The sequence below is a fragment of the Bacillus rossius genome, chromosome 1 (genome assembly GCF_032445375.1).
Source record: "Bacillus rossius redtenbacheri isolate Brsri chromosome 1, Brsri_v3, whole genome shotgun sequence".
NCBI classification, from domain to species: Eukaryota; Metazoa; Arthropoda; class Insecta; order Phasmatodea; family Bacillidae; genus Bacillus; species Bacillus rossius.
In genome coordinates, this window is record NC_086330.1 from 289,541,355 (window position 1) to 289,566,684 (window position 25,330).

A 25,330-nucleotide genomic window follows, 5' to 3' on the forward strand; every position below is an offset into this window, starting at 1 on the left:
GGGATCATGGCTTCCGCCACCCCTTCGAGCTGTTCTGTCCCCATACTCCGCCTCTCTTGGCTATAGGCCAGTCAAGTTAGGCTTAAATGTGCTTGTACCTCAAGATTACTTTATTTAGCTCAATACAACTATGTACACTCATTATTGGAGATATGAAATTGTAATTTTATGTTGTAAGCAATCGGATCAATCTTTGGATACCTCGAACCCGTCTTTAAGTCTAGCTCTGTTTGTTATGTCATCGATTCTCCTCTGGCCGGTCTTGCTATGACTTTTAGGAATTGGCTCGTGCCTCTCAGGCTTCTTTTGTAATCTTAATAGTTAACATTGTACAATTTTCTTTCAATCCTTTGTTTGTAAATTTTAAGTTGTGGTTCTTGGCTTGTGGGGCACAAGCCCTCGTCGTCCGGAGTAATGTCACGCGGTAAAATTTTACGTGTAGAGTTTTTTTAATTTGGCTTTGTGCTTGTAGTGCTTTGTGAGCCCGCGTGAGTTCCTGACACTTGTTTGCGACACTCGGGCTTTGTTTTGTTTTCCTGGCGCGGTAGATTGCTAACGCTCTCTGTTTTTCTGGGGCGGTGACGTGATTCGCCGCCCGAGAGCCTGGCCAGCTGCGCGGGCGGTTGCGTCATCCTGTCCTGGAATCTCCGGGAGTGTTGGCAGCCCTGGTTGGTTTCGCTGCGTTGGTGTTTGTGTCGCCACCAGGTGGCAGACGTGCGAGTCTGGCATGACCGGTGGAGGGGGGGATAGCGTCGGTTGGCGGAATGGCGGTTGGTTTGTGGAATCGCGGCCGGGATTTTTGTTTTCGCGTGGAGTGTTTTCGACGTGATGACGTGGTAAAGTGGATTTAATAAAAGGGGCCACCCTGGGTGCGCCGGGGTGGTTCTTCTCGGTGAGGTGCTGGAGGTCTGTTGGAGCCCCGGCCTGGCGGGTAGCTGCGTGCTGCCGTTCGACGGTGTTGTAAGTAATGGCGAACTCGTAATTTTCTTTCACCTCTTGTAACATCTGGGGGCGTATTTCAAACTTGGGTTAGGATGACTTAACGTTTTGATTCTTTCCAGGAGTGCAGGCAGTGTGTGGTATCCAGTAATGTAAACTTTCTTTCGTTTATTTAGCTTAAGGATGGGTCGAGGTGTGCGTTAAGAATAATCATGTTATTTTAAAAGGAAGTAATACTCGTTCTAAGAAGAGGATAAATTATTGTGTATTTATTTATTTTTATTGTTTGTTACCAGAGATATTTTAACATGATTGACTTTATTTAATTATTTAATTAGTTATTTATTTACTTTTGTGTTGGTCACAGTTTACCATAAATAAAACCTGAAACGATGTGGGATAAATAATACTTTATTTTCTTTCAGTCAACACCCTACACCCCCTGTCCTAAGGAGGTTAGACCATCCCTGTACCAGCTCTACTGCTACCACCCCCCCCCCCCCTAATGTTTATTTTGAGTGACATTTGTGTAGATCTTGACGGAGACCGAGGGCCCTTGCGACAATATTAATAAAAAAAATATATTTTTGGATGTCTGTGCGTGTAGCATACAGCTCTGCAGGTCACCAGTTTGACACACCTGCTATAAGGTATATTCAAAGCCTACCAGGAAGACATAACAGAAAGCGTGTTTACAATATGGATGACTGCTCACGAACCGTAAGCCGTGTCTCCTCGCAGAAGTTTAAGCAGCGGATTCTGGCATGTACAAAATATTTGCTCTATCAATACATACATTTGTAAAATAAAATAGGAAGATTTAAATATTGTGTTGATTAAATATTTATATGTATGATACAGTTTAAAAAAATAATTTTTTTTTTTAGATATATGTGTATTTTGTATTCAGTTTGTTCTCACACACAAAATATTTCATTTTTATGAGTGGCTGGGTTTTAAAAAGAATGTACTTAAATTAAGCTATCATTCACAAAGGTAAAATCAAACATGAAAAATTCTCTGCTTAGGCAAATGGCACCTAATGCTAAGTTGCTCTTTGTGTGCTTTATCTGTGGTCTCGTCAAAATGAATGCATAGAAACCACTTCTTTGATTCTATCTGTAATAATTAAAAGTATTTCATAATAGTGACATCATCAGCTCGTTCTAAATATTTTACCCAAATACAGTTGTTGGTACTAGTTTAGTTAAACATACATTTGGAAATCTGTGCTTTTGTTAAAAACACATTTAAATAATCATAAGAAGTCAAATCACTCTCCAGGCTATTATCTGTATTATCTGTTTTATTTATCTTATTAATGAAGTATTGTCCTCTGATATCTAGAGGTCATTTGAAATATCACAAGAGTATCGTGACTATCATTGTATTGCCTCATGTTTATCAGCTACTGTGAGCCTGGCTGCCCGTTTGGTTACCACTGCTAGCGTATGTATTTTATTTTTTAATTGATTATGATTATTAAAATATCCCAGAGCATTGCTTTGGTTTGGAACTAAACAATTCTACTTAGCAGTATTGAAAAAAGACTTTTTATGTACATATGTACAAACATTAGCACACATACAAAAACATAGATATTTACACAAGAAAGTCTAGAGAAATTGAGGACAGCTGATCATAATTCCAAGCAATATGAGAAAGTTTTATAAGCAGGTAGACAAGGATTTTATAACTGATATTTTAATTTACATAAATTTTAATGTGTGAATATTTTATGGTTTTTGACGTATTCTTTATCTCAGAGCATTTGGCTCCACCTAGGACCCAGAGAACAAAATTAATAAATAAAATAAATATCCATTGGACTTCAGCTTATAATAGATTGAGATTTGTATCACATTTACATGAATAGTTTACATGAATAGTTTATCAGATAAGTGCATTGCTGTATACATAGCTATATGTTTATCTTGTACATTACAAAAACATTTTAACCAATTAATAGCCTACATTTACTTCCGAGTTTCTTATCATGATAGTAGTTTATTGTATAGCACTATTAAAGGTATTTATATTCATGTTTCCGGCTTGCCTTGTGTGATGTTTGTGAATGGCTTTATTTTTTATGAAAGAAGTATTGCAGAGAATAAGGTAATCAGTAGCCTTATACTTATAAACTGTCTTTTATGCTGGATTTGGAATCTAGTTTTTCGTATTTTACTTCCTAGAAAGAGGTTTTTCAGCTCTTGCTGTTAGTTCTTTATGCAGTTGATTCACTTCATCCTTGCCTGTGCTTTTACATGTTGGCATTAGCATAACCACATCCATATGAAACTTCCAGAATTAAATTTTTACCAACATACAACAATACTGCTTCACGTGGCTTAGTAAAGATTTGTAACAGAGCAAGTTTTCTTTTTAGAATCACTATGAAAAACTGATACTTAAATTAATGTTTAGTTACAAGTAATTTTTTTTGTATCTGGCCTTGTGAATCAAATTTATTTAACAAATACTCTGTCAATATGATTGCATTAAGATCCGAAAATCATATTCTCCTGTGATGTACATAAAATAAATAAGGACCTATAATGGAGCATACTTACCATCTTAAAATGAACATTGCACTGGCTGCACGTGGTAATGTCAGTACGGCATGGTTATGTCAACATAATATAATCAGTTTAGTAGAGGAAAGTGACCAAAGTCTGACCCCCATTTTGTTATTTGCTTGCCACATTTTTTTTACGTAACAAAACATTCAATTTTTTAAATTATCATAACAGTTTCATACATTGCCAAGTGATTTACAGTGTTTATGTGAATCTAAAACACATGATAATTTTTCTATTAACTTTTAAATAAAAAAGTGATGTATTGATGTGTTGCCCAAGTCGGACCCCTTGAAAACATTCAAAGAAAAATCACTAAAAATACATAAAAATTGGCAGATAGTTAGAATAAAGTAAATTATATTATGCAGTCTGAAACTTATTAGTGCCACAATCCTCTGTTTATGGCACTAACAGCAGAAATCACAGATGTAAATATTTCTGTCATTTCTCATGCACTGTTCGTGTGCCCACAAGCTGCACATCGCTCACTGAATACACATTTATAGATTGCAGTCCATTGAAAATCTTTGTCCACAAAACATGCAGTCTGCATCATCCTGAGTTGGCGGTACGCCTTGTGGAATACAGATGTCCAAATCAGAGTCCCCACTGTCGTGTAATGAAATATTGTCACTGTCTGAACTTTCATCATCTTGTCTTCCACCATTTTGGGTCCTTGATCTCCCACATCCTCTTCCTCGCCTTCCACCACCTGTTTTGTAATGTTCTTTTTCCTTGGCTGGCTGATATTGTCTTCTCTTTGACTTCTCCAAGGATTGAAGCAATGTTTGTTTGTAAGGTGAAGATGTTATCACTGCAGATAATGTAGCTTTCTGACCTCTTGTTGAGATTCTTCTCCGAATAGTGGGTACAGGGCTGATGTTCAGTGGACCTACTGAAATGGATGATGGACCAGGTTCTATCATTGGTGATCATGAAGATGTGCTTGGTAGTCTTACCATCCCATGGTCTTCATGTTGTGGAGCAACCAAAACTGGAGTGGCAACCTCGGCAGTATCATAGTTAGACCTATGTGCTTCCCTGTACTGAACCTCTCGCGAAGCTGAAATGAAATCTGGGTCTTGAAAAATGCTTGTGTCCACAGGATATAAGCCTGTACAGCGAAATCCATTAATTGCAATCTCTGCGGTCTGACATTTGATGTAAGCTTTCCCAAAGAGATCCATTACATCATAAGTTGAGACTGGTCTCTGCTTCTCTCTAAGCCACATACGAACATTTTCGCTATAGTGAGCTTTGAGGGGACTCAATGTGCGGTCTAGAGACTGTATCTTGTGGGACAAGTGTGGTGGCAAATAAATTATTGGACATTGTTCTGTCGTGCCATGTGTATAATTTCAATATTTCGTGTGTGACTGTAATGACCATCTAATCAGCTTCAGTTGGTTTGGTATGATGAATGAAACTCTCAAACCACTTGGTGAATATATGGGACTGAACCCAACCAGAGGTATGAACAGTTACAATTGTTTCAGGTGGCTTCCCTCTTTCCAGAGCTGTACTCATATTAGTGCGAGGAAATATTACCAATAGTGTAATAAAGTATCCACTTGCGCTGATACAAATGATCACTGTAATGAATGAACCTCTTTCAGCTGAGGTAATGGATCCAATCTGCCGTTTCCCTCGCAGTCCAATCACTTCAGGAATCTTGCTTTGATTGATTGAAAGTCCACTTTCATTGACATTCCATATTCTGTCAGGTTTGTAGTTTGTCTTTTCTAATTATTTTTTGTAGTTATGGAACTTTGACACACTTTTTTGGGTGAAACTTGTAGCCCTAACATATGATGTTCCAGTTGGTTTACGCACTGACAACAGACCCTTGTGTCGTCTTAGAAATAGCTTTAACCATTTTTGTCCAGCCTCTTGATCTCCTAAAGGATGTTTGAGGATGTATCTAATTACTAATGCAAGTACCATCCTTCTTACATCAGTCCTTGTCAAACCAATAAATGTAGCCTCCATCTTCAGACAGTATTCTACAAGTTCCTTTTCATTTTTGGGTCCAAGAATTGTGGGCCGCCCCATTTTTGTGTGCACTGCTTCACTCGGATCACCATACTTCTCCTTTGCAAGCCTCATCAATGTTGTTTTAGGAACGTCGAAAACTTTAGAGGCCTTCTTTACCCCATTGTTTTATTCCTAATAGCTCTAATTGCTTCTATTATTTTATGGGCATCCCGTGATCTTCCACGAGAGTTGGCATGTCCCTGAGACATCTAAAACAATGGTTCAATGGATTTACTACAAATCTGAAGCATCATTTACAGACAGGGTTTACAAGTTTAAAAATATTCCTGCTATATAGCTTCACTCTGATTGAACTAGCCATCCATATTCATAACAAAGAACTTAGAATAAATTAGACCAATTCATTAAGCCAGAGTTTTTTTAAAATAACACACTTTTTTGACAGTACAGGCACTAAAAAGTGCACAATGCAAATGGGATGCATCATGAAACACTGCAGGCCTGACTCCAAGTTGATGGTAAAATTAATTACAAAGTCTTGAATTAAAGTACTGACATATACACTAAGAAGCAAAGTCAGTGATGTAAAACAAATGACATATTAGCAACGAACGCTGGTCGGCGGGTTTTCGCAATGTAATCCTGTTATCCCCACCCTTGCATTTAGGCAATGCTTCATATACATTGTTCAGCATCATCTTTCGGAACCGCCACTACAGCACCTACCAAGAAAAAACCCTGGGGATCCGACTTAGGGACCACTTTGGTCACTTTCCTCTAGTTTTTATCTGGTTTTGGTTACAACTATTCCTATGTCTTATGAAAACACACTTTTTTTTAAACTAAAACATTTCCTATGTTCAATACACTTATATATATATATATACACATACATACATACATACATACATACATACATGCATACAGTAAACTCTCAACAGTCCGTGGCCCGAGAATCTGAAGTTCTCAGAAACCCGAGGTATTTCCGAAGTGACGTGATCGTTACTGTTTTGACGTGTGTGTCACGATTCACAGTGCCGCGCGGCCGTGCCTAGCTGCTGCTTCCCAATTAGTGCTGCGCTGCACTGCGCTGCCAGAGTGGCAGCTATCTAACGGTACTATCCCAGCACTTCCAAGGTCAACGTGACTAAACAATCAGCGCAGCACTCTGCTCATTACTTTCTGTGTAGTAAGAATGGCGCCTGTGAAACAAAAGCATGTGACGTTAACACTAAAACAAAAGGTGTAAATTTGAAAAAAGTTGGAACGTGGTATAAAGGTGGCTGTCATCAGGGACGAATATGGCATCGGCGAGACTAAGGTTTATGACATTAAGAAAAAGTAGTGCTAAGCTTAAAACGTTTATGCTAAACAGCGAGTCAGAAAAAGGTTTTGATAACTGCAAAACGCTCCACACAGCAAACTACAGGACTTGGATGGTGCCTTGAACAAGTGGTTTTCTTTAAAACGATTAAAGCTGCTGCCTTATCAGGACCTATGTTAATAGAAAAAGGGAAAGAGTTCTACGTAAAAATGAAGCTCACCGAACCATTTACATTTTCAGAGGGCTGGCTAACTAGATTCAAGGACTGGCACGGAATTTGGAAGTTGGATGTGTCTGGCGAGCAGAAGTCTGCTGATGTAGATGCTGCGAAAGAATTTCGTACCAGTTTTGCGAAGCTAGTAAGTGAAAAGTGCCTAACCTCCGAGCAAGTGTACAATGCGGATGAAAGTGGTCTGCTGTGGAAATGTCTACCAAAAACAACATTAGCTGGCGGTAACGAAACTTCTGTGCCTAGATTTAAGCAAAATAAAGAATGTGTGACAGTATGGGCAAATGCGGCAGGTACACATAGAGTAAAACTCACAGTCATCGGAAAGTATGCAAAACCAAGGTGTTTAAAAAACGTCACTCACTTGCCTGTTTATTACAGACCTCAAAGTAATGCTTGGATGACTGCTGAAATATTTCTTGCTTGGTTTAATAATGTTTTCGTGCAGAGTGTAAAGGAAAACTTGAGAGAGAAAGGACTGCCAGAAGATAACAAGGTCATGTTATTGTTGGACAACTGCAGTGCTCATCCACTTGCACAAGGACTCAAGAAAGGCAACATATCGGCAATGTTCTTGCCCCCAAATGTGACTAGCTTGATTCAGCCCATGGATCAGGGTGTCATTCAAAATCTGAAAATGCTATACAGATGTGATTTCATGAGGTAGTTGACAAACTATGATGGCAAAATATTTGAATTTCAAAAGACGTACAACTTAAAAGATACTATACGTAATGTGTCTTGTGCGTAGAGATCTGTGAAAAACGAAACTCTACACAAAGCTTGGCACAAACTATGGCCTACAACAACAATCGAAGACGTGACGGATGACAAGGACAATGAGGAAGACTTCCTAGGGTTCGGAGGTGGAGACGTGTCAGGACACACAGACAATACATACACGGAAATTGTACGAGGGTTATTTTTTTTTTAAACCTCCGATCGGCTGTAATTTAAAAACGGGAATGAATTGGGAAATTATTTTAATGTCAAAAGAAACGTACATCTTTACTCTATATTTCCACATAATCACCATGCAGATTGAGGCATTTGTCGTACCGATGCACCAGCTTTCCAATACCCTCTCCATAAAATGATGCTGCCTATTCAGCCACATTTTAACAGTGCCCTACAGTGTGATTACAGTTTCATTTCTCCATGGCATGCCCATTAATCGATACCCTAATCGCTCATACACGAATCGACACGTCTCGTAGTGTTTACCCCCTTCCACCAACTATGTGGAGCGGCCAACTCACACCTCAGTTGAAGCTTGGTTATGGGAATGTCAACATGGCTGCAACGATAAACTGTACGACGAAATGCGAGCTGCGTGGAGTCATCCGTTTCTTACAGGCAGAAGGCCACACTGCAGCAGAAATCCATCGCCGAATGAGTGTTGTGTGTTAAAACGTGGCTGAATAGGGAGGAGGCATCATTTTATGGAGAGGGTATTGGAAAGCTGGTGCATCGGTACGACAAATGCCTCAATCTGCATGGTGATTATGTGGAAAAATAGAGTAAAGATGTACGTTTCTTTTGACATTAAAATAATTTCCCAATTCATTCCTGTTTTTTTATTACAGCCAATCGGATGTTGAAAAAAAAAATAACCCTCGTACAAATGGTTGAATGTGCTGCCAAGGAAAATCCTGTGAACACACTGTCCGTGAGAGATCTAAATGAGTGGCTACAGGTCGATAAAGACATTCCTGTTGCCATGTCAATTACAACAGAAGAGATAATAGATGCGATGATAAACCCCCCAACGAACCTGAAACTAGTGAGGATGAAAGTGATGATGGTAGTGATGATACATTCATCACTTGGAATGAGGCTGCAGCTGCATGGAACACTGTTATAAAATTTTCTGAGAGCAAAAAAAACTGTTTTTCAATATCGGAAGTAATGAAGTGTCATATTCTGCATTCCACTTTTCTTCACAAAAGAAGACAGGCCATTAAACAATCCGACATTCGAGCGCACATGGTGATGCAAGAAACACAGAATCAGAGTCTGTCATCTGCTTCAACTTCTGGGACTGTTCATGTGCGTACAAAAAGCAGTAATTAAAATAACATTTTGTGTGCAGTTATGTTTATAAAACAATAAATTTGACAATTATTATTTTTTAAATCCAAAACTTGTGCGTGTACGCGGTTTTTATTTAAGGGCTTTATCATAAAGGAATAATGTTTTGTGGTAAGTACAATTACCTCATGAGTTTTTTTTTATCCCTCCCGTTTTTCTTTAGTTTAACTGGACTGCACGTGTGTCTGTGAAGGAGTGACCTTGCAGTCTCTTGCCGGCTGCCTATCGCTTCTCTCTCCCGCCCCTCCTCCATTCACTTCCCCTTCCCATAGACTTCCCGCTTCAGCGCACATCATGTTGCCACTATGTATAGCTCGCTCACAATAAAGTGCGACTTTGGGTGCCATTAATTTCGCTTAAGATGACTTTAAATTACTTTTTACACAACTTACTACCAACTTGAACAACGGGCGTGTAAAAAATTTAAACCGGCGAGGCTGTAAATTTTCAGAAAAAAAAAAAAAAAAATCCTGAGGTGCTTCCTTTACTATGAATGGACTATACTGGTATTGCTGACGTACCTTTCTGTTAACTTCCAAGTGTCTTGTTTATTATGATGTTCGGTGATAGTAGTAGTAGTACATGTTCATTGACTGTACCAATCTTTATCTTTTAGAATTTTTTTTTTTTAAATTTATAATTAAAATTTTTCAAAAATCCGATGTATTCAAAAATCCGGTCATAAAACCCAGACACCCACGGATTTGCGTGAGTTTAATATATAAATATATATATATACATACACACATACATACATATATACATATATACATATATACATATATACATATATACATATATACATACATATATATACACACACATATAAATTTGTGTGGTAGCTTTTGAGTTTAATTCTCACAAGTAGAGATTACTCTTAGATTTGTTTTGTTTTTTCCCTCAAAACAACTAGAACTATTCCACAGGATCAATTTCACAATAATAATGGCTTCATCATCATATCTGTTACAACCACCACCCCACTGTTTGCAAAATCCTTGTGTTCGAAAACAGAAAACGTTAAAATGACTGTAGGTAATTATTTTTGTTTGACAGGTCTATATTGGCAGAAAGCTGTGACATCGTAAACACACAACGGCAGATTAGAACATCCAAGTGTGCACCAGTTATTGTGTAGTTGTTTCAAGTGTTACTCCTTGACAATGAAGCGACAGTGTTCAACCTGCTGTATGACAGTAGCAGTTATTCTGCTCCTTCTGCATGCTGGGAGCGCAAGGGACCTGCGCACTGTCACGGAGCCCAAGACTCCGCAGAGCTGCACCACGCTGAAGGCAGGTAGCGGAGACCAAACCCAGGCCATCCAGAAGGCTCTCAACTCCTGCACCAAGGGCAAAGCCGTCCAGCTGTCGTCCGGCACCTTCCTTTCCGGTCCACTGACCATTCCGTCGGGTGTCAGCCTGCTGGTGGACAGCGGCGCGACATTGAAGGCCATTCCGAACCCAACGCTGTACGACCTTGGGGCAAAGACCTGTGGCACACGCGACCAGTACGGCCTTGGTTGCAAGGCATTTATCACCATCAACGGAGTGACTGGCAGTGGTATCTACGGCAAGGGCACCATTGACGGTCAGGGCGGTGAGAATTTGACAGGCAAACATTTCTCGTGGTGGACGATACCGCAGAATGCAAACAACAAAAACTCCCAGAACGTCCCTCGACTCATACAGATCAATGACTCTGTTGATGTCACTCTTCACCAGATCACATTGAAAAACTCTCCTATGTACCATGTGGCCACCAGCAAAACTTACGGCTTTACTGTGTGGGGTGTCACCATCGACACGCCGTCTTCATCACACAACACTGATGGAATTGACCCGATGGGTTCCCAAAATGTTACCATCACTCACTGCAGAATAAGCACTGGCGATGACAACATTGCCATCAAAGCCATCACCGCCCCTTCCAGACACATATCTGTGCTGAACAATCATTTCGGCGCAGGCCACGGTATGTCGATAGGCAGCGAGATCACTTACGGGGCCAGCGACGTGACTGTTTCTGGGTTGACGATGGATGGCACCACCAACGGCCTACGCATCAAAAGCAACACTTTCCGAGGTGGCTTGGTCAACGGCGTGTCCTACACAAACGTCTGCATACGCAAAGTAGTAAACCCAATTCTCGTAAACATGGAGTACTTCCATCTTACCGGCAGCCTCACCCCCGAGTTCCGTAACATCTCTTTCACAAACGTGAAGGTGCTGACCGAAGGAACTTTCACATTTGACGGCTTGAGTGACTTGCACCCAATCGAAGTCACGATGAAGGACGTGCACATCAAGAAAGGTTCCAAGTGGATAGCGCAGCATGCCAAAATCACCGGTAAGTGGGCAGAAGATGCCACAGGCACTGTTTGTGGCGATGCAGGGAATGCGTAGTAAGTACATCACTCATAAGAATGAAGTTTCCTTCAATGGCCATTTACAAATACAGTCAGAGTAAACATGTTATTATTTAAAAACAATATTCCTTTCATTTCTTCGTTGATAATGTTAAAATTCCAATGACATATTTATGAATGTGTTTTAACTTTTGTTTGTATGGGGTTATTAAATTTATTTTAAACACTTTGCTGCTGACACTGTCTGTAGTAATACAAGCAATGGCATCTTGGTTGCAGTTGAAATCATTACAATATCCAATATCCAATCACATTATATTTACTGAGATATTTAAAAATTGTATTCCTTTTGCTTTGCTCCATATGGAGTGTAAGAAATGTGTTGAATTATTTTTACTAACATGTTTCAAAGAGTATGTTGTTTGCTAAATATATAATGACAATCTCTTTAAATATACTGGGTATATATTTGTGACAGAAATTTGACTGTCTTTTGTTACATAACTTACATTATATGGTTTCTTAGGTTTTTTGATTTTTAAACATTCAGTATCACCATTTTGGCTTATAGTATTACATATACATCTAAATATTATTTGAATTTTTTTTTGTTAGGTTTAAAGTTACTGAAGTAACAAAATATTGGTCAGAAAATTGTAATAAAGTAAGAATGCAAAGAACTATGTATGACATACAACTGTAATCTTATTGTTAAAATAAAGAGTTTATAATGACATGTGTAATTTAAGTAACTGTTCATTTTATATGTATATATTTTTGCATTTATTATATTGAGAACATTTACATGAATATGTGTGCATGATTGAGTAAAAGCCAATTGATAATTTGTTTTTTTATTCATCGTTTAGAGGTGGGTTTAAAAGAGTGACATATCAGAAGGGATTCAGTGTCAAAAACTTGTTTGAATCAATATTATGTTTCCTTTAAGTCATTTCATATTATTTTATTTGTTATGTACCATTCTATGGAGTCTTGTCAGATTTTCTTATCATCTGATTTCAAGGAACAATTCTGGTTCTAAAAAAGGATAGCAATCAACTTTGTGGCCGTACATGATATGTCTTAGCAATGATTTGAGTGACCTCTTGTTATTGGTTTGGATCCTGCTTTCATCTAATCTTGAAACTCAACTAGGACTTACAACCGAAATCACATTTTACATAAAGTCAAGATTACAATTCAGCTGCATTTACTTACTTGGAAACTTAATTTAAATTAACTGAAAAAGTCTACTTAGAAAAATGGCATGAACAGAGATTAAGAAGATGGAATGGCAGTTCATAAATCCGTGATTATCAATAGATTAAAATTGATTGAGTATTATGTTATGTTGATTATTTAGGTATGTCAGATAACATGATATAAAATGTGACTATGAGACCAACTTAAAAAACCATTTTCAAAGGAGCTTGCAAATTTTTTAACAGCAGTGGCTTTTGTGTCCTTTGTGTTTCACATTCCATAGAATCTTATATATCTGAATTTGTGACATGTCTTCAAAAAGCTGATAGCCTTTAAAAGTAAAAAAAAACACTTAATCATAAATATAGACCCAAAAATATACTAGGACATAACAATTAGATGATGATAATAATAATAGACAACAATATATAACTCAACACATACAAGATTGTTATATTCCACGTGCACTTGTTTATTCCGTTGTTCCATACATGTTACAGATTGGCGCCATGCCACACTTGTACACCAAAACCTGAGTCAGTCGTGCCACACTTAACCTCTTAATCTTCCTTCACTTATTCCCTATAATATAACATAGCCCACATCTCCCCTTTTAAATTTATTGTTTACCCATGGAACACTAGGTTCGAATTACTGTAGGATCATGCTCTTCTTTAACTTATACCTAAACACAAATACATAAAATCAAACACTAGGTTAACACAAGGTCTCGGAATTTTTTTGATGGGTATTTAAGTCTTTTGAAATGTCGTCTTACCCCAAAACCCTTAAATGGTTCATTTTCGTCCTCACTGTCCATAACTGGTGGTACCACTGACTGGTGTCTTGCTGGTGCTGATCTGCTCTCGGTGTCTACCACCATTCCATTAAATGGTTCAGCTGTGCCCTCATTGTCTGTCACTGGTGTTGTCGTTGGCTGATGTCTTGTTCGTGCTGATTTGCCCTCCGTGCTTTCACTACCCCTAGTGCTAGTTTGTTGTCCCCACCGCTGTCTCTGTGCGATGATAGTCGTGGTCCAGTCACTTCAACAAGCTCCTTCCACTCTGACTCTGGATTGACTTCTCCTTCTGGTTCTCTGTGTAGTAGCTGGTCCACATGTTGTCTGCATAATTGACCATTGTTACCCAGCACTGTGTAAATCCAGTTACCCTCTTTGGACTGAATTGTACCTGGTATCCATTTCCTTGTGCCAGCATAGTTTCTGAACAAAACTAACTCTCCCCTCTTGAACTGCCACACTTTTACATCCTTGGAGAGCTCCACTGCCTGGGTTGGTTCTTCCTTGGCCAGAGGATTGACAATGTCTAAGGCTGTTCTCAACTTACGACCCATGAGCAAATCTGCTGGTGACTGTTGGGATCCTGTCGCTGACACTGATCGTAGAGAAAATAACATTCGTGCCGACCTTGTCTGCCAATCTCCGAACATTATTTTCTTCAGCTTGACTTTGATTGTCTGTACCATTCGTTCAGCCTGTCCATTGCTGGATGGGTGGAATGGTTTAGTCCTGATAAGAGCTACTCCATTCCTTGTGAGGAATTCCCTCATCTCCCTCGAGACAAAAGCAGCCCCATTATCCGATACTATGGACTGGGGGAATCCATGGACACTGAATATGTCCCTTAACTCCCTTATCACAATGACCGAACTTTCTGATGGTATTTTATTTACTTCAATCCATTTTGAGAAGGAATCAACTACTATCAGAAACCTTTCTCCCTGAAATGGTTCGAAAAAATCGACATGAAGTCTGACCCAGGGTTTTGTAGTTCTGCCCCACTGAACATCCTGTTGCTTAGGAGGATTTTAACGTACTTGCTGACATTCTGGACACCCCGCTACTAGTGTTTCGATGTCTTTATCCATCTGCGGCCACCACATGAAGCTTCGAGCAAGGAATTTATATCTGACAACTCCATCATGGCCACCATGCAATACATCCAATAATGGAGCTCGTAGGGAAGTAGGGATGACTACTCTATTACCCCAAAGCACACAATCCTTTTAAGACTGACAGTTCTTCCTTACGATGCACATATGGTTTAAGTGCTTCTGAATTGGTGTCCTTTCCCCAACCTTGGCCAACACATTTCTTTACTTCTGACAACACTGGATCCTTTTCAGTAGCTCTTGCAAGTGTTTTCAGTAGCTCTTGCGAGTGTCAAGGCATCCACTGGAGGATTAGGCATGGTTTCTAACATCAGTACATCACCTACAGCCGGGACATGAACCTCCGTCAGCACTGGAAGCCTACTTAATGCATCTGCATGGCCAATGTTCCCTCCTGACCGGTGTATCAATTGATAGTTTGTACATAGACAGACATTAACTCCATCGTAGCAGCCTTGGTGATAGGATGTCTGAAGTCTGTCTGGTAGGATGTAGCAATCTCAGTAAAGGCTTATGGTCCGTCACGATGGTGAATGGTCGAGCTGTTGTTATATACTGTCTGAATTTACATACTCCAAACATTATTGCCAGTGCTTCCTTGCCCATTTGTGAATAATTTGCGTTCAGACTTTTGCAGTGTATGGGACCCAAATGCTACTGGTGCTTCGCTGCCATCTTCTAACACATGAGCCAACACTGCTCCTACTCCATACTCAGAGCATCACACGTGAGAACCAATGGCTTGCTAGAGTCGTAATGGGTCAGAACTCTCTAGGATTGCAGCAACTGCTTGGCCTCTTGAAATGCCTCATCGTGCTCGCTTGTCCACTTCCATGGATGCCAAAAATCCAGTTACCTGTGAAGTGGTTTCAGTACCATTGCCTTGTTGGGAAGGAATCGTTCATAAAAATTCAACAATCCCAGGAATGCTTGAAGTTCCTTTCGGGATGTTGGTGTTGGAGCATTATGGATTGCCTCTGTTTATTCTTTGTTGGGTGCACTCCCTCTTCATCTATCCTGTATCCCAAAAAGATAACCAACTTCCTGGCAAAACAACACTTGGCTCTTTTAAGTCGCAACCCTGTTTTGTCTATCTGTTCTAGTACTTGATCCACTCGATGCCAGTGCTCTTCTATATCCCGTCCAGTGATCAATATGTCGTACAACAACACAACTACTCCCGGTATTCCTCCTAGTAAGTTTTCCATCAACCGTTGGAATATAGCAGGGCCACTACTCACTCCAAAAGGTAACCTCTTAACCCTAAATAAGCCCTTCATCGTATTTACAGTCAGGATTTTTGATGATGTTTCATCAACTGACAACTGTAAATAGGCCTCTTCCAAGTCCAACTTAGTGAACCATGTTCCACCGGCTAGCTTAGAAAATGCCTCGTTGACTGTAGGCAGTGGATATGTGCTAGTCTTGCTTATAGTATTGATAGTGCATTTGTAATCTCCACATATGCGTATTGAACCATCTGCCTTCCGAAGAGGCACAATTGGTGTAGCCCATGAAGAGAATGCAACTGGTTCCAACACCTCACGTTTCACTAACCTGTCTTTTTTCTAAGCTAACTTGGTCCCTAAGTGCAAATGCTACAGACCGGCTTTTCCTGAAGATTGGTTTTGCCTCTTCTTGTATCTCTAGGGTTACCAGTGGTCCCACGTACTGGCCCAGAACCAAATTGGAAAATACCTTCCAATATTTGTTAATTATCTGAGATGCTGTTTCCCCTTGATCCAGTGAAAAAATACCTTGTACTTATATTCCTAGAGGTGCCAACCAGTTTCTTCCCAACAAGCTAGGGTCTCTGTCTTCTGCAACCAGCAGGGTCAATGGGAAGATCTGCAGATCGACGGCCTATTTCTAATACCACATATCACCAAAAAGTAAATTTTTCAGGAGAGACATAAAAGTGTCTATAAAATTACTATTGGCTCCAAAGTATTATTATGTTTATATAACTAATAAATGTGTTTAATTTAATTTTAATAATGTTCCTTTCTATATTATATGTTTAAGGTAGTAAAAAAAAGAGGTTGAATAGCATTACATGGTATTAGACATGAAATGCATATTTTATATTAAGATACAGGGTATTGGAAGATTGCCATCTATGAGATACATGTTATTGTAATAAAATATTTATGAGATATGAGGTATTGCTAAGCCACTTTCTTGTTTGATTTGTAAACCCTTTGATAAATATAAACTAAAATTTGATAATTATCAATAAATATATATACATATTTATACATTGCCAACACAAGAGAGTGCACTGAAAAAAATTTTAATATTTTAAAATATGGAACAGCTCTTATGCCAAGATGACATTGTTTTCAACTAAATGTCTTTATTTTGCTTCAGTTTTATTATGGTGCCTTTGGTGTAGATACTTTCTGTATGGTCGTTTATGAAGATTTGTTTCCCTTAAACTGCAGATTATCATAAAATGAATGAAAATCGGCTGGTATCACGGGTTTCAGGGCCTGTAAATGTTTCCCCTTTTTTTCTGGGATGGGCAGACGTTGCTTGAAGAGTTTCAGTATTGCTCCAGAAAAATGTTTCCTCTCTGTACATGATGTAGCTCTTCTCGGACGTACTGGCAAGTCTTCAAATTCAGTATCAAAATCCAGTTGGAACATAAGTTTGCCATCAGGTTTGTACAGTATCGATCGAAGATCTGTTACAGTTGGATAAAATTTTTGTAATCCTGGCCGAATACTGGTTACAAACTTTAAGAAAGAGAAGTCAAGGAAGAAATCATGTGTTACATACTTGATTTCGTAGGGGAAAGGCTTTGTTCTTGCTTCTTGTGAGAGTTTGACATAATCAAATGGAACAAAAATATCTTTTCCTTTAATTTTCCTTTCGATTGTTGCATGAACACTGTCACATTCTATTTGCGTATGGCCTTTCAGCAGGAACTTCTGAGTTATGACAACATCATGAGACATAGCAAAATTGAGTAAGGCATTTGGCCAAACCACATTACGATTTTGGTAACCACACCCATCACTGTGAATAATAATATCGCTTTGGATCCATGCAATGGCTGGACAAGTAATCGATTACACAAGTGGCAAACACTGGAGCGGTGAGATCAACCTCACTTTTATTAAACCAGTAACAGCTACAATGATGGTTGTCAAGATTATAAATAGTAAAGTTGTGACAAGCCAACTTAGTTTTATAGTAAAATGCAGAAGCATTCACAAAATCACACACTTTACTGCCTGGAGGTCCATTGTTAGGCAATAGATTTTCTTCTCTTTGGCTTGCATTTTGTCTCTCTCTTTCTCTGATCTGACCTGATCATTTGTCAAAATATTATATCTCCATGCCTCTTCATCCAAGTTTTTAACTTCATACTTACAGCATAGACAGATTGATTTCATTAAACACACATTCAAAAACAAAAGAAGAGTAAGTCGATTTATTCTCTTCCTTCATTTTCTTAGTGTACTCCCTGTACAAGTTAGCTTTTGATTCAAAATGAGCTTCCAGATATAACTTTGTTGATTCTCTCCGACAGTAATGAGAAGGCATTTTAGGCAACTGTTCAAAGAAATTTTTCAGATGAATCATTCTTTCATCTGTCTCTTTGGGAGTATTTGCTAAGGGTCTCCCTCTTTTGTTTTTCCTCTTCAGATGACTTTCTGGATTATCCTGTGATTGGTCTTTCTCTGTTTCAGATACCATTTCAGAGGGCATCATATCAGCATTTTTCTAAACCCAATTGCTTACCATCCATTCATTGACTCCTAAAGTGTTTAAGAAGAATGCTTTGCAGACATTAAGGTGTTCATTGTTCTGTGGTAGATGGTAGATTAATGTACAACTTCGGCGTGATTTCTTATTTGGGTGTTTGATGTCAACAGTTTTTTGTTTTGTAGACCTGCATTGTACAAGACCTGTCACCATCATTTCTTTCTCTTCCCATGACAATTCCCAGAATTTATGAAAGACTTTTACGCGGTCTCCTTGTGCAAACCACCTTGCACTTTCTTACTTTGCTTGCATTGCAAACTATGGAACTACACATTGGTCCCATTTTCCTTTCTTTCCTTTCATCCAAACTTCTTTCCACCAGTAATTTTACATTTACATTTTTCCTGACATATCCTATATATCTCTTCCCCTTCATCCTTGCAAGTTTTATTTTATTTTTTTCCCATCCAGCAGGTGAAGATTTTTTGTTCCTTTTTTTGATCCTATACATGTGTGTTTGTACCTCTTTCTGTTCTTTTTGAGGTACTTTCTCCTATAGGTGCAGGTTCATCTTCAGCAAATGAATTGTCGTCAGCTCTTGAGGTACTTTCTTCCATGGGCACAGGTTCTTCTTCAGCAAATGAATTGTCGTCAGCTCTTGAGGTACTTTCTCCCATGGGCACAGGTTCTTCTTCAGCAAATGAATTGTCGTCAGCTCTTGAGGTACTTTCTCCCATGGGCACAGGTTCTTCTTCAGCAAATGAATTGTCGTCAGCTCTTGAGGTACTTTCTCCCATGGGCACAGGTTCTTCTTCAGCAAATTAATTGTCGTCAGTTCTTGAGGTACTTTCTCCCATGGGCACAGGTTCTTCTTCAGCAAATGAATTGTCGTCAGCTCTTGAGGTACTTTCTCCCATGGGCACAGGTTCTTCTTCAGCAAATGAATTGTCGTCAGTTCTTGAGGTACTTTCTCCCATGGGCACAGGTTCTTCTTCAGCAAATGAATTCACGTCAGTTCTTGAGGTACTTTCTCTCATGAGTGCAGGTTCAACTGTTTCTTCTGGTATGTAATTGGTGATGTCAGTTAATGTAAATTCTGTGCCAACAACTTCTATATTACAACCTAAAAAATCAATATCATTTAAATATTGTATATTGTCACCAAAAGTTTACCAATCACATGTAACTTATATTTCAACAAATTTGGATGCAAATGTTTGAAGGCAGACATGACAACAGATTCATGGATATTCACTAGATAAACCAGAATGTGTTGACACACTTGATCTTGAGACTACACTGCCAAAGTTTTCATTTGATAGTCTCTGTGAAGATACAGAGGGACTTGAAAAGTTATCGGAATTTTCAAGTTGAGCTTCACAATTATTCTAGAAACCGGAAAGAGAAGGATAAATTAACATGGAATGCTTTTCAATTGAAGACACCACATCATCATCAGTTTCTTCTCCAGGCAAAGCAATGATTTTCTGTTTATTCTTTCTCCTCAAGTTCTCGTCATCGCTTTCTAAATTAGATGTTTCCTCTGCACGTTTTCAATTTGTCCTTGCCTCTGAATACGTTCCTGAAATGAGATAAATGCAATTGTTTATTACAAACACAAATTATCAAGATATCCAAATATCACTCACTATACAAACATGGATAATACACAAATTTTGCAAATATTAGAATTTTCTTTCAAAAATTTACTTACATCACAGAAATGAAGTTAGTTAATAATAAACATTAATTTTTATTTCAAACTATTGTAATTCAAGTGTTATTTTCAAGAAGCAATGAAAATCCCTTCCTGCAATGAAATTGTTCGCATAATCGAAACTACCACAAACTTAAGTTAAAAAAAATTTGTAGATTTAAAAATTAACGTTACAATTTAAAAATTTGGTTACCATTAACTACTGACCCCAAATAGGCAAATAATATTATATCTTTAACATATGATCAACTACATCATGCATTTATAGTTAACCAATTTTTTTATTTGTAAAGCTGCATTAATAGTATTCTGATAACACAATCACATACTAGTGAAAAAAAGACAATTACATATATGTGTATGAAATATTTTATACATACCATATTTGTGCATTACTTGTATGGGCACACAAACCAATCATCTTTGTAGTCTGCCTCCATTCGTAAAAGTTGATCTCTCTTCTCATTTGTATACACATTTGGGTAGTAACTAAATGTTTCGTCTTCTGAAACCCATTTCAGAGCTACCACTCCTAAAGAATCATTTTCATCTGGGAATTTCACTATGGCAAATCTTCGAACCATTGTAAAAAAATTTTTTGGATCTATAACCAGACAAAGAACAACCTCCAAAACCTACCTGAGAGTAAATTTGACACATTGTTGATAATATGACAAGTAGTAAAAATAACAAGTTTGAATGTGCTACACTCAAAGGAAAAAAATTAACTCCAATTGCAATCAATTTGTAGAATAGCCAGTGTTTATAAATTATGATTTACTAAAAGAAACACAAAGATGCTTCACCTAACACATAAAAATGTGGCAAAGGATTATTTTAATTTGTATGTAATAAGGGTAAAACAACAAAGGTGGACCTTAATTTTAGTGGCAAAATCACCAACTTTTGCGAAATATCAGAAACATGTCTTATATGTACATCTGACAAGTCATTAACTTGAAAAACTCCTAAAGCAGAGCTTTCACAAAAAGGAAAGGAACAGATATTTTCTACCTGCTTGAACTTTTTGCAAAGAATTACCATGCAGTCTAGTGTTGTTGAAAAAGCTATATTCACAACTAACACAATGCTGTTATCAATTAAACTACAGCAAGAATTTAGCAAAGTTGTAGTCAATTTAAAATTCTCAAATTGTACACATTTATATTGCTCTGAAGAGAGACAACCCTCCAAGAAAGGACCTTCATGATGGGGATGAGGCAAAAATTGGAATGTATTTGGCCTGATGGAAATTAGAATAATTGTAAAACAAAACATTTGAATTGGACATTTCTACCAGACGTTTAACTACTTGTTGCAGTGGTTTGTCACCTTTCCTAATGAGTTTTTTTAAGGAACTGCAAAAAATTTTCAAATCGAAATGCACTACATACATTTAAGTTTTCAAATATGGAAACATCATTGGGTAAATGTAGTTAGCTATGAAAGTTATATGTAATGTATTGCTGTCCTTAAATGTTCTTAAAAGTTTAACTAAATGCTCCAATAATTCCTTGGCATAAATTTGATGACGATGACAATGCTTAGGACTAAGAATAATTGTCAACGAAATGTGTAAACTTTTAAAGTTATTGTAAAGTTCTTCCTTGTCCGGAATTAAAACATTCTGAAGTGCAACTGGTACAGTGTACAACAGAAACTGGCGAAACTCTGTTGCTTTCCATTTCTTTATAAAATCTAAACTACGTGGTTTCCTACAAAATTCAACTGGAATGTAAGATTTTAGAGAAAGAAAATTTACAAAAATATAAATAATAAGATGATGACACAATTTCAGAGGTATCGAAGCAAACATCCAGATGTATATCATGGTACGTGTAACCCCAAGACAAACTAGATGCATATAGTCTAAAGGGAAAGAATTAATGAAATGTATATCAGGTATTCTAATGAGTGGAGTTTCTGTTGTGTGAAAATCTGAATCAACTTTATTCAAAAAGCCCTCATTTGTTCGTGGAGTAGAGTGGAATTCTGGGAATTTAATCCCATTGTTCAAAAAACTTCCTTCCTGAATGCACTTGGTACATGAACTATAGCCAGTATGCCCTTTTATGCCCAAAATGAAAGCCTTCGCTGGAGCATCACAGCAAAATCCCATTAAGGAAACAGGAATTACCTGACCATTCAACGTTATACCATTAGTGATCAAAGATGAGATTTCTTGGACAAAGTCTTTCAAAAAGTCAGCACAATCTGCTGGTTTTTTGTTACCATAGTACACACCCACAGGAAAAACCATAGAGATTAAAGATGGAACATTCATAACTGATGCTAAAATGGGCCATAATTCTCCAGCAGTGCTTTTGAACACAGGAAGACTATCTATGCCAATCATTAATTTAATTTCTGAAACAGTGCCCATAACTTTTGACCACATTCTTTGCAGACTAGACTCAAAGCCAATATGGCAATATAATCCAGGATTCATCGAATGAACAGGAATGGAAGTAGGGGTCTTCAATACATAAATATAAATGATAAAAGAAATTTAGCAGCTCTTCAGTTCACCTTTAAAAACAAAAACACAATATGATATTGAGCATATACCCAGCAAATGCTGAACAGTGGCACACATTCCACCCCTCAAAGCGCGCCATAGCTGGAAGGTGGCAAGTGTACCCTCAACACAAAAAACCACACCTAAAATCCCATCATATACTAAAACAACAATAATACTAACAAGTTACCTAGAATTACTGAAGCAACAATTACAAAATTAACATTACTCCACAGTGGAAGAGGAGGCTAAAGGAATAAGAACAGTACCTGCAGGTATAGGAGGAGGACTGGTAGAAGGGGTTCTCAGGGACCGCAACTTCCACCAAAGGAACAGACCAAAAACTAGGATACCAAAGAAGGTGAAGAATGATAAAGATACTGCAACAAGATTGAACTGAGAGGGTGATTCAATAGGTTGGCGTGGATGCAAAAGTTTTACTACTTCATGGAAAGGAGCACCATTAGGTTGAGATATTAACAAGTTATCAATATCCTGAATAATAGACGTATTAAGAGACAGATTAATAACCTTTGAAAACATTAGGTGGCTATAGTTAAAATGAACCTTTGGGAGGTATATGGTGGGTAAAGATAAGTTTGACATAAGGGTTGAACTTAAAGAACCGAACATCTTAAAGAAAGGACCAACAATATCAAAATGGGTGGCATTGCTAATAATTACACTACCACTTAATGAGATTGTGTATGGAACAAAATTTTCTGCAGTGGATCGTCATAGGAATGTGATGTCAATAGAATAGTTGCTGGTAAAAAACCATAGTGAATTAGTTTTCTGAACAAAAGGGAGATGTAGAGAAATTACAGATGTGTCACAAAACTCAAAGTAGGGTTTCCCCAGGAAAAGATTAAATTTGCAGTTGTTGATATAATAATCAAAGAATTGGAAAAGAGCGGGACACAGGATGATGCCGTGTTTTCTACAACCAGTCAATTGACTGGATGTAATAGGTGCAAAATGGTTCTATCTGGGCTGACTATCAAGATATTGTGAACCTTTAATAACAGATAATAATTCAATTTAGGGAATAAGAAGGGGAAAGCAAAAAACATTATATAAATCAAAGTTGCTATCCTTATTGGCCAAGGGTACATTAACAATCACACTAAGATAATAATTAAATATTACTGCTTGAACAGTACTAAGGCCATAATATATGTATAGATTTTCAGAAGAAACTGGAGTTATCATGTGCAAAGATAAAAATATGAAGTGTTGAACATTATTTAACAAATTAATAAAGAAATTAGGCTGTAACAAGGTAGAACTTAATTTTCCATGCACACTACTCTCTATAGCTTGTCTCAAATCAGAGAGTTCCAAACGTGCACTAGAGAGAGCTTCACTTATCCGAAACAAGAGTGTGTTCAAATCCGCTCGCCAACTCACTAACACAATTTTGTCCCAAATTTCATGTAGAGAGGTATTCAATAGCTTATAAAAGGCATAATGATTGTTCAAATAATGTTTAGCAAGATTTTTTATTAGTATAGTATTGTTAAGCACTCTGTCTTCTGAATTTTTTACAATGATCATATGATATAAGACACTAGCCGAAATTTCATCCTGACTTTATGAGACATGTCTTAAGTGTTGTTCCAAACCGGCAAGATCTTCACTGTCTAGAGTTCCAAATACCGTTTTCAGAATTTTTCCACCAAAATCAAATAAACCACGTTTTATTCTTCGTGAGTGTTCATGTGGTAAAAGAGAAGTTAAGAGTTAAAGTTTCCGGCTTGAAGCCATAAAGTTTTCATGTAGTTGCTGTACTGCAAAGCCGAAGTTCTGATTCCAAGTAGCATTTTTCTTCTGTTGAATTTTATTTACTGAGATCGCACCATTCAAAGTATCTTCTAAAAGTTTGCACTCACTTTCCAGATTTAATAGATCAAAACTTAAGACCAAAGTGTAGAAATTGTCCGAAAAAAGAAGACTATCATCCTTTTCAAAAAGGACTCCCGAATTGAGAGGTTTTACCGTGATGTTGCCGCAAACCCAGGAGAAGACCCCAACAAGAAGAAACCATGTTCCGAGCATGATGTGGACAAGGAACTGGAGCAAGACGTTAGAAAACACAGGTCCACTAGAACATACAAAAATCAAACAAAACCAGAGTTAAATAATTAGTGTTAAGAGATAATTCTAACCCACAACCATTAGGATCCTACTACAAAATAATAAATTACATTATTAAATGGAGCTTAGCAATGAAATCAACCTAGTTTCCCAAATTTTCCCAAAAATTTAAAAAAACACAAACAAGTTGACGACGTTAGGGCCGTTCCCGTGGTTCGGAGTCGCTGCCCAGCTGCTCCGGTAGAGAGGGTACGTGCCACGTGGCAAGGGAACTACCCTAACTTAGGTGAAATGAAAGAGTTTTTGATGTTAAGGTGTGTTTAATGCACACGTCACACACTGTACATGGGCTGTCACGGCTCCCCTCTGTGACAGTCCATCAGGGCGAGGCCCGGCTCCACGCACCTTGAGCGCGACACGACACTACCAGTGACCTGACTGGCGGTGACACGACAGTGACGTGGATGACGGTGACGTGCCTGGCAGTGACGCGAATGACGATGACACGAAAGACTGACGTAACTGCCGACGCGAACGACGGTGACGTGACTGACGGTGACGTGATTGACGGTGACGTAATTGACGACGCGAACGACTGTGACGTGACTGACGGTGACGTGACTGACGGTGACGTGACTGACGGTGACG

General features: G+C 38.2%; 2 protein-coding genes across 3 annotated transcripts in view; both read left to right on the forward strand.

The window, feature by feature from the left end:
* The window catches only part of LOC134527721 (endo-polygalacturonase-like), an 86,086-nt gene extending 73,821 nt beyond the window's left edge, over positions 1 to 12,265 (forward strand). Inside the window, exons 1-2 of one of the 2 annotated variants that reach the window (XM_063360638.1) lie at positions 1,898 to 2,388; positions 10,214 to 12,265. In XM_063360638.1, the coding sequence (XP_063216708.1) occupies positions 10,321 to 11,559 (1,239 nt within the window). In that variant the 5' untranslated portion in view covers positions 1,898 to 2,388; positions 10,214 to 10,320 and the 3' untranslated portion in view covers positions 11,560 to 12,265. Of the gene's footprint in view, positions 1 to 1,897; positions 2,389 to 10,213 lie in introns of those variants that run through there. The other variant, XM_063360639.1, reaches the window with a different exon arrangement.
* Positions 1 to 25,330, forward strand: part of LOC134527720 (endo-polygalacturonase-like) — a 155,467-nt gene that overhangs the window by 33,514 nt on the left and 96,623 nt on the right. The gene's annotated exons all lie outside the window — the stretch shown is intronic.